This window comes from Drosophila arizonae, chromosome 6, assembly GCF_054131065.1.
Source record: "Drosophila arizonae isolate 15081-1271.41 chromosome 6, UAZ_ARI_1.0, whole genome shotgun sequence".
Taxonomy (NCBI): domain Eukaryota; kingdom Metazoa; phylum Arthropoda; class Insecta; order Diptera; family Drosophilidae; genus Drosophila; species Drosophila arizonae.
This window is the reverse complement of record NC_142926.1, coordinates 524312-542316: the sequence shown is the minus strand read 5'-3', so window position 1 is coordinate 542316 and position 18005 is coordinate 524312. Positions and strand designations below refer to the sequence as shown.

Genomic DNA, 18005 nt, shown 5'->3' with positions numbered 1-18005 from the left:
GAAGCTCCTGTTATTATTTATTATATATTTCTTTTAAGTAAAATTGTATGGTTGACAAATATAGTTATATATTATATACGTCAACCTATTTTTTATATTTAGAATTTCATTTTATTCTATTCCCGAAAACGAATAAATTGAATAATTGCATACATTTGTATTTTATTCTCGAAAATGAATAAATTGCATATTATAAGTGGTGAGTGTATTACTTTCGACTTTCATGACTTAAAATAAGTTAGGTGTGTGTGTGATCATGTAAGTGTGTAAATGTTCATGTGTATATTTAAGACGTTAAAATACGCTAGTTAGAGTCTAATTCGTTTAACCACGCCATGCTCTTGCTTATTATTATGGAGCTGATGGTCCTTAATTAATGGAAGCATTTCCAAATGGATCCGATTACTGCTGACACTGTACAAATAGGTTTCTGGAGTAGCTTCCGTACGGACGATACACTGAGCTATTCCATTTCTAAAGAAACTGTACAGCTAGAATCCAAGTTGCAATTATATACGCTTAATGACGACACACTTAGTCAATTCCCTGCAGTCCACTGCTGCGGGCCCGCTTCTGGGGCGAACTGTAGCTGCTTGTAGAAGAAGTTCCTCCACTCTTCTCTTGGTTGCGCTTTAAGTTAGTTGCGTTTGCGGCGCCTTGTAGCTTGGTTGTTGTGGGATCTGCAAATGGGGTGGGTGAATACAAAAATCAAAGCTAAGTGTGCATGCGTATACATGCCTTGCAGCCATCTGACTTGCGTCGCGGGCCCGTAGCCCTTTTGGTTGCGTGCGGCGATTCGGAAAATAATGGCTGGCTTATTGGAGCAGTCGACATGCGCATTGGATAGCGACGCATTAGGCACTGTGCATTGATTGGCCGCGCCAACATAGACGCGTACGAACGCCAACTGAGGTGATGCTACCTTGTCTTTTGTTGTCGGCTTGACAGCCAGATAAACCGAGTATTCAATTATTTCCTTAGTCTTTTGCGCCGGTGGCGGTTCCCATGTCAGGTGCGCACCCTCTTTAACATCCTTGGATATCTTGATGGCTGATGGGGCACCAGGGAAACCAGGTAGGCACGTCTTAAAGCTTGAGATCTACAAATGCAAATGTTATATACATATACAATGGATGACTATAAAAACATGTAAGAAAGCTCTAGACTGCCCGACTACGAGATCCCCTGAACCCTTCGAGCAACTGATATTTCAATAATTATTCGCACATGCACACACACAGGCATACGCACGCATAAACACGCATTGGTTTCAGTGATGGCTTACTATGGGAACTTAATTGTTTAATAACTTTTCTTATGGGTGGACTATCTTCATGAGATTTTCAGTTCAGTTTCATTATCAATATAACATAGACATGCATGTATTTGCCAAAGCACAAGTCTCTAATATTTGAAACACGCCTTTTACAAACTTAAGGATGATGAGGTGAACTAAGGGTGGGGGGCAAATTTTTACAAAAATCGAAATTGTATAAAATGTATCTTAACATATATTTTAAATTTGGATACTATAGCTTTAAAGATGTAGGAGATATATTTTTATAACTGATTTTCGATAAGGTTTTTAATCGATAACGAGATATCAGGATGAGTTATCGATTTTTGGAAATAAACTCGATATGCGCGCTATATATACGGATATTGAAAAAAAAACTGACAGGCCAAATCGACTCAGCTCGTCGCGCTGCCACGCCTACTTCTGCCTATTGCATACATTTCAACAAATCCATTATACCCTGATTTAAAATTTAACGGGTTCAGGGTATAAAAATTCAAATTAACACAAACCTCTCCCCATTCGCCACGCCCACACGTGTTAACGGCAGCCAGACGAAAACGGTACGCGGTACCCGGATCCAAGCTAATACGCGGATATTGAGATAAGTCGGGTAGATTATCGGCATCAAAATTTTCTAGCTGAGCCTCGTTAAAGTACTTATAATCAATATAGCTAGTGACAGTATGGGACAGATCTTTAAATATTCCCACAGTATGCCACTTATCGTTGTCATCGATCGTTGAATTGGTAGCATTTACTGAAGGCTGAAACAAAAAATATTAATTTATAACCGATCTATATAATATAGTACACAACGGACTTACATTGTTGTCATTGCAGCTTTTCAGTTGATCACTCGATTTGCTACCAATATGGGCAGCGGATAAGCTATCCAATAGGCTCATACTTGGTTTAGTTGAATCCGCTGTCGCGGTGGCCGCTTGCATAACAGCTGCCGATGCCAAAGCCTCCAAATGAGAGCCGTCTACTGTAAATTTTTGGAATAAAAACCTTTTACTATTCAATATTAAGAGTGCTCTATTCGGATGCGCCAAACTAGTGAATACCCCGCACCAAGGCTATACGGAAAACTACAGTGTTGAGGCACGAACATAAGACCATAAGGATTGCCAATAAGTCAAGAATACTGACAATTATAAAATTTGTATTTGTTCTATATATTATTAAACAAGTAAGAACGTTGCAGTCGGGCGATACCGATTGCAGAATACTCATTCACAGCCCAAACGCTGTCAACCAGAGTATATAGTGCAATTTTTAATCAGGGCATGATCCCATTAAAATTGGAAACTCATCGATAGCTATTGCTATGATCATTGCATCATTACATTCAAATTACATACATATATAATTTATACAATTTTTTTCAAGCTAACAGCAGATCAGCGCGATTTTCCTATACATGTGCACACACTCATCGCTCTCTTATTAAGCTATTCTATTCTAGCAACTGGCTTATCAAGCAAAGCAGTGGCGCGGGTGCTAAGGGCGACGCGAATTTTGCTAGAGTAGGGAAGGATCGAACCTCTTCGATGTTATTTTTTTTTTTTTTTTTCATACGTATTTCTTTTTTGTATAAAATAGATATTTTATTGGGAAGGTGCGAGCTTGAATGAATGACACTTAATACTTTTCTGTTTCTTAGTCGAATAATTTTATAAGTTTAAATTAGTTTCTTCTTAAATAGCCCTCAAATACATATACGCATATACATACATATATATAAGTCTGCACGCATAGCATCAAGCATCCTAGCCTTACACGCGCTCATTTGTATGTGTGCATGTATGTACACATAAGTGCGTGCTCTAGCATATTCTAAGAATCTCGTTGCGATTGATTTGTCTTTGCATTGTTTTTGAATTTCCTGTCGCTACAATGGCATTTCTTTGCTATGTGGCGTCATAACAATAATGTGATTTCGTTTTAACTATTGTTGTTCGAAACGACGCGGTGGTGCTGTATGTTGAAGCGCCGGCGGTCTTTATTTTAGTTATTTTGACATTAACATGCTATTCGGCTTGGGTGTTTCTTTCCGTATTATGTAATATAATAATATCTATTAAGCGTATTTATATGTACAAATACATAAATAGATGGCTGACGCAAATAAATGCCGCGATTCTGACATTTTAAATGCCGATTGCCACGCTCCTAGTGGCCGTAGACTACCCATTTTTAGCCAGTTCTTAGAACGAGCAACCGGTAACCTAAATGCAAAATTAGAATTCTTACGCTCAAAAAATGTGAAAATTACAGGGTATTTTTCGATATACTACGCCCCTCAAGAGGCGTCAAAATTATTTTTAGGGAATCGATCAGAGGACCAGTAACTCAACTATCCAAATTTGAAGCTTCTAGCTCTTAAACTGTAGGAGATGTAAACTTTTGCGGTTTGCCACGCCCCCTATGGGCGGACATATATCTACCATAGCTCGTTGGACATAAATGGTCAACCCTCGTATATATACCAAGTTTCAGGTGTTTAGCATCAATAGTGCCTAAAATATAGCAGAATTCAAAAAATCACTATATCTTCGGGTCCGATTTGCCACGCCCCTAGTAGGCCTAGATATATATTTTTTTTATTTACCCCTCTTTATAGAATTAAAACATCAGCTTACGTGCAAAATTTCAGCATTCTAGGTTTATAACTTTAGGAGTTTTATCCGATTTGCCACGCTCCCAATGGGCGAAGATCTTGGGTGGTCGACGCGGACCTACATACCAAATTTTAGCTTTCTAGCTCTTCAACTAATATGATTTCTGCATTTCCGATTTGCCACGCCCCTAGGGGGCGGATCAGGAAAATTTTTACACTTTATGAATCGGAGATATACACGAGTATGTGTTCCAAATTTTATGTCTCTAGCTTCAATAGCGCCGAAATAGATTGCGTTCATACGGACAGACGGACAGCAAGACGGACATTGCACAAAACCAATATACTCATTTCACTTTCGTGAGTCTAAAAAGAAATCTACAGACAGCAATTATTGGATGTTACACGCTTTGGCGCCCCGCAGAATTTTTAGGCATGAACATACATCGTATACATGCCTCCTACGCATTCAACGGCTAGCAGGTATTGTGATAGGAAGAGATGTCACATGTGCGGACTCTATAAACAGACTGATGAACGCTAACCCTTGTAACCCTCGTCACAGATTGTGCAAGAGACAAGCGCTGCGCCTTACAAACTCAATGGTAGGATGAGAATATGTAATACTCCAATGCTGAGCCTTCACACTCAGCAAGAGGCACTAGAATTAAGGGTTGAAAATATGCATGAGTCTGGGTATAAAGCCCGGGCTCAGAAGAATAAAGATCAATACGTAACTATGCATCAATACGTAACTATGCATCAATACGTAACTATGTATTCGCTCAACAGTATCTATTTTGCAAGATTGAGGCATCCAAAACATATACGTAGTAAAACAAGTAAGAAAGCTCTATTCGAGACTACTCGACTACGAGATCCCCTGAACCCTTGGAATAATAGCTATTTCAATAATTTTTCGCGTCTTTCAGCTTACAAACACACACACATACACTTAAACATTTACACACACATACACACACAAGCATAAAAAGGAATGGGCGGCAGTGTGCGCTTACTATGAGAACTCAATTATTTAATAACTTTTTTTGTGGACATATGATCTTCATGAAACTTTTAGATTATGATTATAACATAGATATGCATGTAATTGCCAAAGCACAAGTCTCTAGTATTTGAAATACGTCTTTTACAAATGTATTGATGAGGGGGTGAATATAGGGGTGGGGGGTAAATTTTAACAAAAACTGAAATTGTATAAATTGCATATAAGCATACATTAAAAATTTGGAGACTCTAGCAATAAAGGTGTAGAAGATATAATTTTATAACTAGTTTTCGATATAGTTTTTTATCGATAAAAAAGATCGGGATGAGTTATCGATTTTTAATGATAAACTCGATATCCGCGCTGTAATTACGAACATTTTACAAAAAATTTGAAGCTAGCTCTTATATCTTCGGAAATTGACGCGTTCAAACATACGGACAGACGGACAGACGGACGGACGGACAGACGGACAGACGGACAGGGCCAAATCAACTCAGCTCGTCGCCCTGATCAAGAATATATATACTTTGTGGGGTCTGCCACGCCTCCTTCTCCCTGTTACATACATTTCAACAAAACCATTATACCCTGATTTCCCATTGAAAATGGGTTCAGGGTATAAATATATGTATCTGTACAGGTACACAGAAATAAACAGAAATAGAATATGATTGATTTAAACAAACCATTTTGATGATGATGTTGTCGTAGAGCAGATATTGCTAATTGGCTTTGTGATGCATCCGAATCACTCGTTGTGGATATCCCAGTATCCTTTGATATGGTATTGCTGCTGCTCGCTAAACCCTCGCCCGATTTAATTGTAGTTAATATATTTGCAGCCTCAGTCTCCGAAGCAGTCGGCAGATTCAAGTTCGTTGCTGTGGTTGTAACTGAAGCTATGCAGCCAGACTGGAAAGATGCGTTAAAGCCGTGAACAAAATCTAAAGTTTTCCCAATTATATGCTTACATTCGAGTCGACGTTATCGTTCTTATCGTTAATCGCAGGTGCAGCCGCGACGGAACTTTTCTGAACATCCGTCGTGCTGCTAACACTGGAAATATCATCAATCGCTGGATCTGCCATTTGGATATCTGTTGATGGATTTTCGGCGGTCCTCGACATGGCTGCCAATGGCACTAATGTTGACGTTAGTGTTGATGTTAATGGCGATGTAGTGGTTGAGGACGTGGCAGCAATTACAGTCCCGTCCCCATCCTCCATATCCTCCAGCTCTTGTGGCTTATCCTTTGTCGGAGTTAGTAGATCGTCAGCACCGTCCAGTTGCTCGATGATGTCATCGACGGTATCGGTTTCACCCGTTGTGGCAATAGCGATCGCTGCCTTCGCAACACTGTTCTCCTGCTTCTCCTTTAGCTGATGCACGGTCGTCTTGACTGCCGGTGCCGTCGGTCTACTTGTCAATGCTAATGTGCGTTGGCCGACCCCAGCAGCACCAGCGGCACCACCCGCATTGAAAATATTCACAAACCCTTTGCGCGCAGCTGTTGCTCCGGGCAACATGACTAACTTGTTGGTCGAGCTCGTGCCTGGTGTGCTGGATATGCTGGAATTGGCGCTCATCACAGTCACCGACTTGCCTCCAATGTATACGGCGGTCTTTTGTTGTGTTAGCTTCTGGCCAGCTGCGACGGCGCCGCTGTTAACGGAGGTGAGGGTGATAGGGCGACCTGCAGCTGCTCCTGCGGACCCCTGGATATTGCGCACCATTTTAACATTACTCTGACCGGTTAATACTGTGCGCTGTACGCCAGTAGCAATGGGTGTGGCCGTTGTACCAGTGGAACCAACGATGCTGACTATGTTTGTGGACCCAGCGCTGCCAGCACTACTCATCACAGAGCTGGCCGGCACAGTGCGCAGACTAGATCCAGTAGTTACTATTATTATCTGCTGATTGCCCAGCTGGGTGCCTTGCTTGTTAGTGATGACAAAGGCGGGCTTGCCCATCACGTTGGGTGTGACCTTGCCCATTTGCAGTATGTTGGAGTTCTTCATAATCAATTTTCCGCCAGACATCGTGTGTGGAGTAACTAGTTTTAAAACATTGCCAGATACAATCGACTTTTGTTGCTGGATCGTCGATTGCTGCTGCTGCTGCTGGTGTTGTTGGTGTTGTTGCTGTTGATTTTGTTGTCCACTTGCACTCGTCGCCGAAGACGATGTTATTAGGGTCGTTCCACCAGCCATCACTGTCTTTGGCTGCACAGTGCTGCCTGATGCAATCTGATACGAAATTCGAAGACATTAAATGTGGTTCTAATATGATATATATGTATATATAAAGTTGCATTACCTGATTTGGTGTCGACCCAGCACTGAGCTGTTGGTTGCTAATAGATATTGCCTGACCCTGGGCACCGCCGCCGCTTTTAGCAATATTAAAGCTGACCTTCGGCAGAGTCTGCACCGTCATGCCACCACCGCTAGTCTTCACAAACTGCAGCTGTACATTCGGAGCCAATGTGAGAGGCTTCTGTATAAAGTATTGCTTGCCACCTAGGGACGTAGTTGTCGTCGCCACAGCCGACGAACTTGTCTGCACCGCAGCGCTCGGCTGCGAAGCTTTTAGTATTGTTGTAGTTGATGAGCTTCCGCCAGCAACACTTGCGCTGCTGCCATATGGGGTCAGTCGCAAGGATTGCCCACCAGAGATGCCTGTGTTAGTGGAGATGCCAGGGATGATTCGTAGTCCTCCAGCTGACGACTGCGAAGTGGCAAGGACTACGCCGCCACTAGGCGCCGTCACAGAGTGCGCACCGACACGTGCAGCAACACTTTGGCCATCCTGGTTTGCCTGAGAGGCAGATGTTTTGATAATTGAAGCACTAGGTCTAAACTTCTGTATTATCCCCCCACTATCTCCGCGAGTATTTGTGTTCACACCTGTTGCTGTGCTGCTGATAATCGATAGTTGTGGTTGTTGCTGGACTGCAACAATCGAAGGTGTTACGCCTGCTTCTGCAGCCGCAGACACGCACGACGATCCCGGTGCCGCTTTGACTTGCGACTGGGTGACAAAAACAGTCGACGATTGAGCAGACTTACTAACAGCTGTAATTGTGGCCGCTGTTGCTGTGCCTGCTGAAACTGCTGCTGCTGCTGCTGGGCTGTTTGCTCCAGTTAGATGCAAGACCGAAATGGGATTCTTTTCGAATTTGAGGGCAGCCGAGGCGACAAGCGGGGCGCCCTCACCACCATTTGCGGTAGTCGCAGGCTGTGGAGCTAGGGTTTGGCCTTGAGCGGGGGGTTGTTTTGTATTGGGTACAGCTGGCGCTTGTTCAATTTTCTGTATTTGCAGCACATAGGCTGCGGCAAAGGTGGTCGCCGTCCACGAGAGCTCTAGCGCATGGGTCGATGCTCGAACTAGCGCCACTTTCACCGCATAGAGTGGCTTGGTTACCTCCAGGTACCACAAATCCTTACAACAAACCTATGTAGAAAGACAAAAATGATAAAATTGTACTTTTTATACCCTGAACTCATTTTCAATGGGAAATCAGGGTATATTGGTTTTGTTAAAAATGTGTAACAGGGAGAAGGAGGTGTGGCAGACCCCAAAAAGTATATATATTATTGATCAGGGTGACAAGCTGAGTCAATTTAGCCCTGTCCGTCCGTCCGTATATTTGAACGCATCGATCTCAAAAGATATTAGAGCTAGAGATTTGAAATTTGTTCCCAAAAAATCGATAACGACTCCCGATATTTTGTTATCGAATAAAAAGCTTATCGAAAATAAGTTTTTTTTATTATATTTCCTACACCTTTAGAGCTAGAGTCTCCAAATTTTAAATGTAGATTTATATGTATTTTATAGAACTTTGATTTTTGTTATATTTTACCCCTACCCCACTATCCAACCCTCGCCAAAATATTTGTGAAATGCGTATTTGAAATACTAGAGATTTGTGCCTTGGCAAATGCATGCATTCTAGTATATAACAATCTGAAAGTTTCATTCATAAGAAAGTTATTTAACAATTAGGTTCCCGTAGCAGCCAATGCATGTTTATGCGCGCATGCACATGTGTGTTTGTGAGTGTGTCAAGAATTGTTGAAATTGTTGTTGTTCCTCGAAGGGTTCAGGGGATCTCGAAGTCGAGCGGTGTCAACTAGAGCTTTCTTACGTGTTCTATTAGTACTACAGTGCTTATCATAATTATAGCCCACCCTGCAACTTAAACTTTGAGCCCGTTGTAACAAAATTTTTAAGGTTTTTTAAAAATAAATTTTACAGCACATTATAGACTGGAGCACGTTCAGTAGATTTGATCAAAATTTTAGTTCAATTTATGGAAAACTAAGAAAGAACCGTTAACTTTTGCTCTGTGCTAGCATTTTTGCTTGCATTTTTGTGTATCATAATTATAGCCCACTGTCGCAAATTTGAATTTATTAAGTGCGGAACAGACTTTTGGCTTTACAGACATTGTAATTAAGTAAATTTAGATAGTTTTTAAGAGATTCCGCTTGGAAAACAATTATCTTATTATGAAAAGGGCCGTATTTTCTCACTTTTCGAGTCAGGAGAGTCTATTTCGAGTATTTTACGAATTTTGAAAAAAAGTCTAAGTGTAATTAAAATTTTTTTGGGTTAACCGCGAAGAATAAGGATCAAGAAGACGTACTGGGTGAAAGCCGTTACTAATTGCGCACGATAAACGCAAAATTATTAAGAAAGCCAGCAACAACCCAACCGCTTGTATAGCTTTGGCCACACATGTGGCCGAATCTATGTCAGCGATGACTGTTTGGCGAGTACTTAAGAGCTCAGGAATCATAAATAGGTCTAAACTGACCAAAGCATCCATGTTGCTAAGTCGCCACAAGGTTGCTTGACTTGGTTTTGCCGATGGACATACTGCGGCCGATCTGACATACGCGCGTTTGAATCATCGTCTTTTGGCTTACAGTATATTTATAAATTTTTACCCTAACAGGTCGTATTTTCTGATGGGAAGAAGTTTAACCTGGATGGTCCTGATGGGTTTGATACTTATTAGCATGATTTGAGGAAGGATCCTATGTTTTTTTCAAGGACAAACTTTGGAGGTGGCTCCGTCATGATTTGGGGTCCATTTTTTTCATTTGGTACCTGGGAATTGAAGTTTGTAACGAACCGAATGAACAGTGAAGAGTATATTCAGGCTCTGGATAGTATTCTCATTCCATATTAAAGGGAATTACGTGAGAAACCAATGGTTTTCCAACAGGATAATGCCAGAATCCATGTGAGCAGACGTACAAAAGAGTGTTTGGAGGAATGTCATGTTGATGTCCTTGACTGGCCAGCATGTTTTGGGGATCTCAACCCGATAAAAATGTCTGGGGTAATCTTGCAAGACGTGTGTATGCCAAAAATCGCCAGTTGGAGACAGTTGGATATCTTAAAACGCAAATTCTAAACGACAATGACTAAATAACAAAGTTTCGAAAAGGACCTTTTATTAAATTTAGTGGTTTCAATGAGGAAGAGAATTTTTGAGTTAACTAAGACAAATGGAGGCCGGATTAAGTATTAACATTAGTTTTTCCATTAATCCGCAACGAATTCGGATTTTTTTTTACAAAAATATGAATATGGGCTATAATTTTGATACAGAAAATGGTGCTGTTTTTCCTTGTTTTTTACTTCTTTTTAAGAAATCGTTATTAAATCGTGAATTTTAAGTGAACAAGTTTTTTGCCATTCATAATTGAAATATTGAACTACTCATTTTTGAAGATTTTGAGGAAATATTCCATTTGGGAAAAATTTTCAGCCGATTCGTTTAAGTGGATTAAAAGTGGGCTATAATTATGATAAGCACTGTACAGTGGTAACAGATAATTTCTCACCCTAACCTGGTTGTTCCATGCTTTGCGGTAACCGTCTCGACCCGACCATACGTATAAACGACTTTGAATGCCAACTGCACAGTGTCCAGCTCGAGCTCTGGGAACGTTTTCCTCAACAGTATCCAAGGTGACATTCTCCCAAATCATTGTGTCTGCATAAGGAAAAGAGAGGATGAAGTTCAATAGATATTCTATTAGTACCGATCTACCTAATCTACCTAAATCGAGCACAGCTAGTGTATTTGTGCACTTCCATTCCCGTTCTGTGGTCGCTTTGGAATCGTTGATCACCAATGGAACCCAGCCTCCAAAAACATACATCTTATTTGCAATCATTGTGGAACTGTGTAGAGAACGCGGCAACGGAGCTTGGCCTCGGGTGCGTGGTTTTTCCCAAGTCATAGATTCTGCAATTATACGGAGTCAGACAACTATCGATGAAGGCGAAGAGTGCGTACCTGTATCCAGAAGCCATAAGTCACCCAAGCGACAACCACTCATGCCACCATATATAAGTAAACTTAATTTACCAGTTTGCTTGCTTGTAAATGATATTCCAGTGTGTGACTCGCGAGGTGGAGGGCTGTCACCAAATGTCTTTGGAATAATCCACTTTCCATTGTGACTGTGCACGCCGCGAGTGTCCAATATATACAAGTCATTTAGATACCTATTTGCAAATAGATAATATAGATATATGATTGAGTCTAGCCCGAAGCAATCGATCTATATGCGTCTGTAATGGAAGCCCATAAGAACAAGTTTTACAGGTAGCAGCAGAGTGAACAAAACTCTTACAGTTTAAGCTATTCAGTCTAGAGACAAAAGAGACACCCGCTAATAATTTTTCAATTCCGAAGGGAAAAGATGAGTTCTTGAGTTCTTCATAGCAGAAGATTTGACACTCAGAGCAATAACAATATACATGCAATACTGTCAGCTGAGAGCATTGCAAAAATGTATTTATTCTACCTACTTTGGTATATTGTTTTTAGGGTCATCCGATTCATTAGCCAGTCCGCCAAAGAGAAATATTTTCTCGCCAACCATAGTGAAGCTGTGGCCGAGTCGAGGACACGGGGACATTCCATTATCTGGCGATTCTGGATACATTTTCCTCCACTCCCATTTCGTGGCCTGCAACTCGTAGAGCTCATTTGAATATTTCCCATATTCGATCATGCCGCCAAAGACAAACATGCGCGTTCCCTCAACAACAAATCCGTATGCAGCGCATCCATTGGGTACATCTCCTTTCAACACGGGCACATACCATTGATTGGTCACTAAAATAATGGAAGAAATATTACTACTAAACCCAAGCCTAGCTTATTCATATATATTCGAGCAGCATTACATTTAAGCAGAAGTTCTCTCATCGAATGCCTTCTATTATCGATCTATGAAATAATATAATACTCTACTAATTTAATATCGTCCAATTGTATTTTAACGAAAAACATAAATATATAGGGATTAACGCTAGATGTTTTATCGCTAGGTGCTGCTCGCTTAGTGATAAAACAATAGTAAATGTCCTTAAATAAGCTGATGCGAAGACCATGACCAAAGGCACATTGGTTATCATACCAGTGACACTAACAATAAAATGGAATTCAATGAAATGGGCGTTTAGTTGAATCTCGATCAGTAAATAAAATGTTTTAATTATTAAGCAATTTTTATTTAAAGATGACATTAATATAAATATCAAATATTTGATTTTTAAATGTAAATATATAATCTATGTATATAATAATAGTATGTACAAAATATACCTGTATTGTAAACATGGAGTTCGTCAACGATTCCTTCGTTTCCGCCTCCAAAAACAACCATAAGCTCTTTAATATTTATGGCCCGGTGTCCATGTCGTGGACGAGGTTGAGGACCTGTTGGATTAAGGACGCGTTTCCATCGAAACCCACCCGATGAGTTGTTGCCCAAATTGTGGTTGGTCGCGTCTTCCGTCTGATATGGATCCAAGTCCATGTCGACGCGTGCCAAACCATTGCCGCCAGATGATACTTGGGTGTTAGTAGAGCGTATCGTCTGCTCTGAATTCAGTGCATCGGCCACAGCATTTCCCAGGGAACTATTCGCTCCAGCAAATTCTGTGCTATTCATTTTAAAGATCTCTATATATGGATATGCTTATCCACTTATCAGAGTGAATACTTTAAATGTTTATATTCAGTAAGCAACCTTAGCCAAACCAATACATGAATGCATATTTTCTTGTAGAGTCTGTAAAAATACAAATATATTTATATTATGATGTACATTTGAGAAGCACAGAATTACTTTTAATGCGTACTGTATATGTACATGTATGCTCGCAAATTTATATTGACCTGGCAATGCCGTCAATGGACGCTTACAAATTTATCAATTTTTAGCACCATTTTATCAAACATATTAAATTATTAAATTAACGTATATTTTCACCATGTACGCTTACCAATTAGATAACTGTTAAGTCCTTGGTAACATAAACAATTCAATGGTTTATATATAAAACAATCTAATACACAATGTGCAAAAAAAGCCGAAGAAAACGACAGCGACGCACACATAGGAAATTCTCACAAGAAGGGGACCTAACCAGACCAGCATATCATAATCAGAGTTGCAATTATTGCACCTTCAATTCAGATATCGATATATCGATATTTCCAAAAGAGTACAAATAAAATAGATTGAAATCGAATTGAATGTTCAATTAAATCGTATACTGCGTAAAACCACTAACCAGAGAACACATAGACTAGACAACTAGTGGAAAGCTTTTTGCACGCTTTTTTTGAGGCTTTAGCACCCCAGACAGCTTTGGACTCGCTCGGCTCCTTACTTTTAGGTTCGAGCTACGAAAAAATACGAACGCACAATCATTTCGCTTCATGCGCTCGACCGAGATGGTCAACTTTTGAACAAAAGATCCCTCTATGCTCAATGTTTCCCTTGCTCTCTCTCTCTCTCTCGATGCTCTCTGCTCTCTCGAATGTGTATATGTATGTATACATGTGAGGCTCACAATGTGAGCACAAGCAGCAGCTCACGAAAATTGAAATTTCTTCGCAGCATAACCCATGCCTTCCCTTATGTGTGAAGAGTATACCGAACTTTTCAAACCGTTTGCCATGTGTTTTCGTTATTATTTGTGGGAAGGGTATAAAAGGGTTGGTGCGCATAATGAAAATGTTTTCGCGACGAGCATGCACACACACACTGTCCCTTGCTACATGTACTATGTACTGCATGTGAGCACAAGTAGCGCTCACAAGAATTGAAATTTCTTCGCAACAAGAACCCATGTCTTCCCTTCTGAGTGAAGAGTATACCGAACTTTTCAAACCGTTTGCCATGCGTTTGCGTTATTATTTGTGGGAAGAGTATGAAAGCGTTGGTGCGCATAATGAAAATGTTTTCGCGACGAGCATGCACACATACACTGTCCCTTGCTACATGTACTATGAGCATTTGTATGCCTGTGTGCAAAGCCCTTGCTGGCTATAGCAATTTGAAATCCTAGCATTTGCATTTGGTCGATCTTGTGAAGTGCTCACACTTACATAAATATGTTTGATTGTGTGTACGCAGGGGCCGCGATGCTCACAAATGATGGGGTAATCATTGTAGAAGCAATTCAGTGCCTTTATATGTATGTGCGTGTGTGTATGTTTATAAGTGTATGCATGCGACATGAGCATTGACGTGTGCCTACGACAACTTTGAATTGTGTGAACGATTTTGGGTTTTAATTGAAGAGGCGCGCTTACATTTAAGTAGATGATTAACTAAAGTAACAAGTGCACTTCCTATTACTTTTATAGGTATTTTTTAATTGCATGATTTTTATGACATCTAACATTTGCACCCTTTAAAATGGGTCCATTTAGTCAGTATATGTATGTATGTACATACATATGCTTCTTATTAAAAATGTAAATTTCACCTGTATATGTGCAGGTACAAGAGATCGAAAATCGCATTCCAATTTGGCCACTGGGATTGATCAGGTACTACATTTTTAGCAAATATCATTCTGATAGGCAAACCCACGACCATTGAAACAAAAAAAAAATCATCTACTTAAATGTAAGCGCGCCTCTTCAATTAAAACCCAAAATCGTTCACATAATTCTAAGTTGTCGTGGGCACACGGCAATGCTCATGTCGCATGCATACACTTATAAACATACACACACGCACATACATATAAAGGCACTGAATTGCTTCTACAATGATTACCCCATCATTTGTGAGCATCGCGGCCCCTGCGTACACACAATCAAACATATTTATGTAAGTGTGAGCACTTCACAAGATCGACCAAATGCAAATGCTAGGATTTCAAATTGCTATAGCCAGCAAGGGCTTTGCACACAGGCATACAAATGCTCATAGTACATGTAGCAAGGGACAGTGTATGTGTGCATGCTCGTCGCGAAAACATTTTCATTATGCGCACCAACGCTTTCATACTCTTCCCACAAATAATAACGCAAACGCATGGCAAACGGTTTGAAAAGTTCGGTATACTCTTCACTCAGAAGGGAAGACATGGGTTCTTGTTGCGAAGAAATTTCAATTCTTGTGAGCGCTACTTGTGCTCACATGCAGTACATAGTACATGTAGCAAGGGACAGTGTGTGTGTGCATGCTCGTCGCGAAAACATTTTCATTATGCGCACCAACCCTTTTATACCCTTCCCACAAATAATAACGAAAACACATGGCAAACGGTTTGAAAAGTTCGGTATACTCTTCACACATAAAGGAAGGCATGGGTTATTGCTGCGAAGAAATTTCAATTTTCGTGAGCTGCTGCTTGTGCTCACAATGTGAGCCTCACATGTATACATACATATACACATTCGAGAGAGCAGAGAGCATCGAGAGAGAGAGAGAGAGCAAGGGAAACATTGAGCATAGAGGGATCTTTTGTTCAAAAGTTGACCATCTCGGTCGAGCGCATGAAGCGAAATGATTGTGCGTTCGTATTTTTTCGTAGCTCGAACCTAAAAGTAAGGAGCCGAGCGAGTCCAAAGCTGTCTGGGGTGCTAAAGCCTCAAAAAAAGCGTGCAAAAAGCTTTCCACTAGTTGTCTAGTCTATGTGTTCTCTGGTTAGTGGTAAAACATATTTAGCTTTGAAGCCGTAAACTAGACATCTACATATATTATTGCAAGTACATTATTATTATTATCATTGTATTAAAAGAGAAACCATTTTTTACAAACAATTGATTACAATTAATTATAATTCGATCATTTTTCTGCCTAATTGCATATTATCACTAACCATGGCTAGTAATATTATTTAGTGGTACCACTAAATAGAGCTGGAGAGCCATCTATAGAACTATCGCTAGCATCGATGGAAATTTCCCGATGGTCGACAATTTAATCTCTCCTTATTTTATTTACTCTTAAACCCAATCCTAGCTTATTCATATACATATATTCGAGCAGCATTACATTTATGCAGAAGTTCTCTCATCGAATGCCTTCTATTATCGATCTATGAAATAATATAATACTCTACTAATTTAATATCGTTCAATTGTATTTTAACGCAAAACATAAAACATAGGGATTAACGCTAGATGTTTTATCGCTAGGTGCTACTCGCTTAGTGATAAAACAATAGTAAATGTCTTTAAATAAGCTGATGCGAAGACCATGACCAAAGGCACATTGGTTATCATACCAGTGACACTAACATGACCAAAGGCACATTATATTTTCAAAATAACTATTGCAATTCAACATTGTAGCGAACCAAAGCATCTATTTCCTCTATACTATAGTCTGATTTTAATATATTCTGTGTTTTTTTAAAAAAACATAGATTTTCTTTACGCCTTCAACAACTTCGAGTTCACCTGATAGCGCCGATGCTCACAAAACCGATCGCAAGCGACAAAAAATACGTGACGGAAGTTTTGTCTCATTTTTACCGTTTAAACAACAAAGTGTTTGCCGGATGTCGACATTGTGCCAAAATATACCGCTCAAGTGACAACACTTCAAATAACATAAGTCCACCCATTTGTACAAAATGTTGAGAAAACCGCCGATCATCACCGACCGAAGAGCTTGTTTTAAAAAAAAACATGTTAACCAAATCATTTTACTAAACAAAAATCAATGGATGGATCATGAAGCTTATCAAGAAAGTTAAGCTTTATTATAAGTAGGAATTAAAAGTGTTATATATTTTTCAGAAAACTGGACTACACAGGCTTTGCCGAACCTTACCATACAAAGTATGTAAATATGTATTTAATTTGCAATATATTTGCAATGTAATATAGCAAAAAGTTTCGATGGAATATCGATGGTTTAAGCCATCGAATACTGCTACTAATAATGCAGCTGTTACAGCTGACAGCAATAAAAATACCAGAATGCTTTTGGTTGCAGTTTTTTTATACATATCTCATAGCTGAGGATAGTCTAAAAATATGCACCGTGTAAGAATATCGATACTACGCTACTTTTTGTAAGAATGTCACGAAAGTGTTGAATAGTTTATATTTATCAAAGTACAAAGGACTAGCTGTTTTTTCAATTGAGTTTTAAGTAACTTTAACTTCGGCGGGTAAGGCAACCAAATTCGGATTGGTTGGACATTCTTTATATATATTAGCCAAACATAAAATCAATCTACATTTTAATCAGAAAAGCTGAATGAAAACACCTTCAATAGTGTGTAGAAAAGTGGAAACTTACTGTTATCGATAACAATAATTTTGGTCATCAAAATAGATTTTGCTGACGCCACAAAGTATGCAATAATTAATAAAGCTCGATTGAAAAGATTTACCAAAAAGTTAAAAGTTTAATTATGTTAAAGGCATAGGAATAAATTTTTTAACTAGACGAGAAGTGTGAAATACATTTGATCATTATTTCTGTTGTTTTTCCGGCATAAACTCAAAGCGAATTTCTCGGTATGCGCCAAATTTTTAAAAACAAAAAATTACTCCAAATTTTAGCTAGCGCGAATGCATTGCTAGTGTTTACCTAATTAATTAAAGTCATTAAGAAATCCCTTGATGTCCAAAAGAATAATTTTATGTATTGGCTAACTCTAAATGTAAAATATTACGTAATGCTTTGGTTGGAAGTTCTTGGAGTCCATAATCGAATTTTCCATTTATAAAATTAAAATAGGTTACTATAAAATGATTTAATTATTTA

At 39.4% G+C, this 18005-nt stretch overlaps 2 protein-coding genes and 1 long non-coding RNA gene across 10 annotated transcripts in view; 2 read left to right on the top strand and 1 right to left on the bottom strand.

Moving 5' to 3' along the window:
- Window positions 1–145: 145 nt before the first annotated feature.
- Hcf (Host cell factor) lies at window positions 146–13427 on the bottom strand. 5 transcript variants are annotated; one of them, XM_089472855.1, is made up of 13 exons: window positions 13261–13427; window positions 12578–13046; window positions 11776–12085; window positions 11258–11469; window positions 11009–11206; window positions 10800–10951; window positions 7255–8391; window positions 5907–7184; window positions 5622–5847; window positions 2125–2288; window positions 1810–2064; window positions 739–1099; window positions 146–680 (listed from the first exon to the last, which is right to left on the bottom strand). In XM_089472855.1, the coding sequence occupies exons 2-13, from the start codon at window positions 12924–12926 to the stop codon at window positions 535–537; spliced, it is 4788 nt and encodes a 1595-aa protein (XP_089328981.1). In that variant the 5' UTR covers window positions 12927–13046; window positions 13261–13427; the 3' UTR covers window positions 146–534. The 5 variants fall into 5 exon arrangements, with proteins under 5 accessions (XP_089328981.1, XP_089328982.1, XP_089328983.1 ...); XM_089472856.1 differs by having other exon boundaries at window positions 2125–2285; XM_089472857.1 differs by having other exon boundaries at window positions 10806–10951; window positions 13261–13426.
- LOC149268299 (uncharacterized) lies at window positions 3864–5697 on the top strand. Of its 4 annotated transcripts, none has more exons than XR_016270817.1 (4): window positions 3865–4406; window positions 4489–4656; window positions 4716–4765; window positions 5576–5697. It is a non-coding gene; the product is annotated as an uncharacterized LOC149268299 (long non-coding RNA). The 4 variants fall into 4 exon arrangements; XR_016270815.1 differs by having other exon boundaries at window positions 3866–4406; window positions 4856–5627; XR_016270816.1 differs by having other exon boundaries at window positions 3864–4406; window positions 4489–4765.
- A 4147-nt stretch (window positions 13428–17574) lies between the features above and the next one.
- Window positions 17575–18005, top strand: part of PMCA (plasma membrane calcium-transporting ATPase 3) — a 34691-nt gene continuing 34260 nt past the window's right edge. The window contains exon 1 of the mRNA XM_089472658.1: window positions 17575–17755. The gene's annotated coding sequence lies outside the window, so the exon portion shown is untranslated. The remainder of the gene's footprint in view (window positions 17756–18005) is intronic.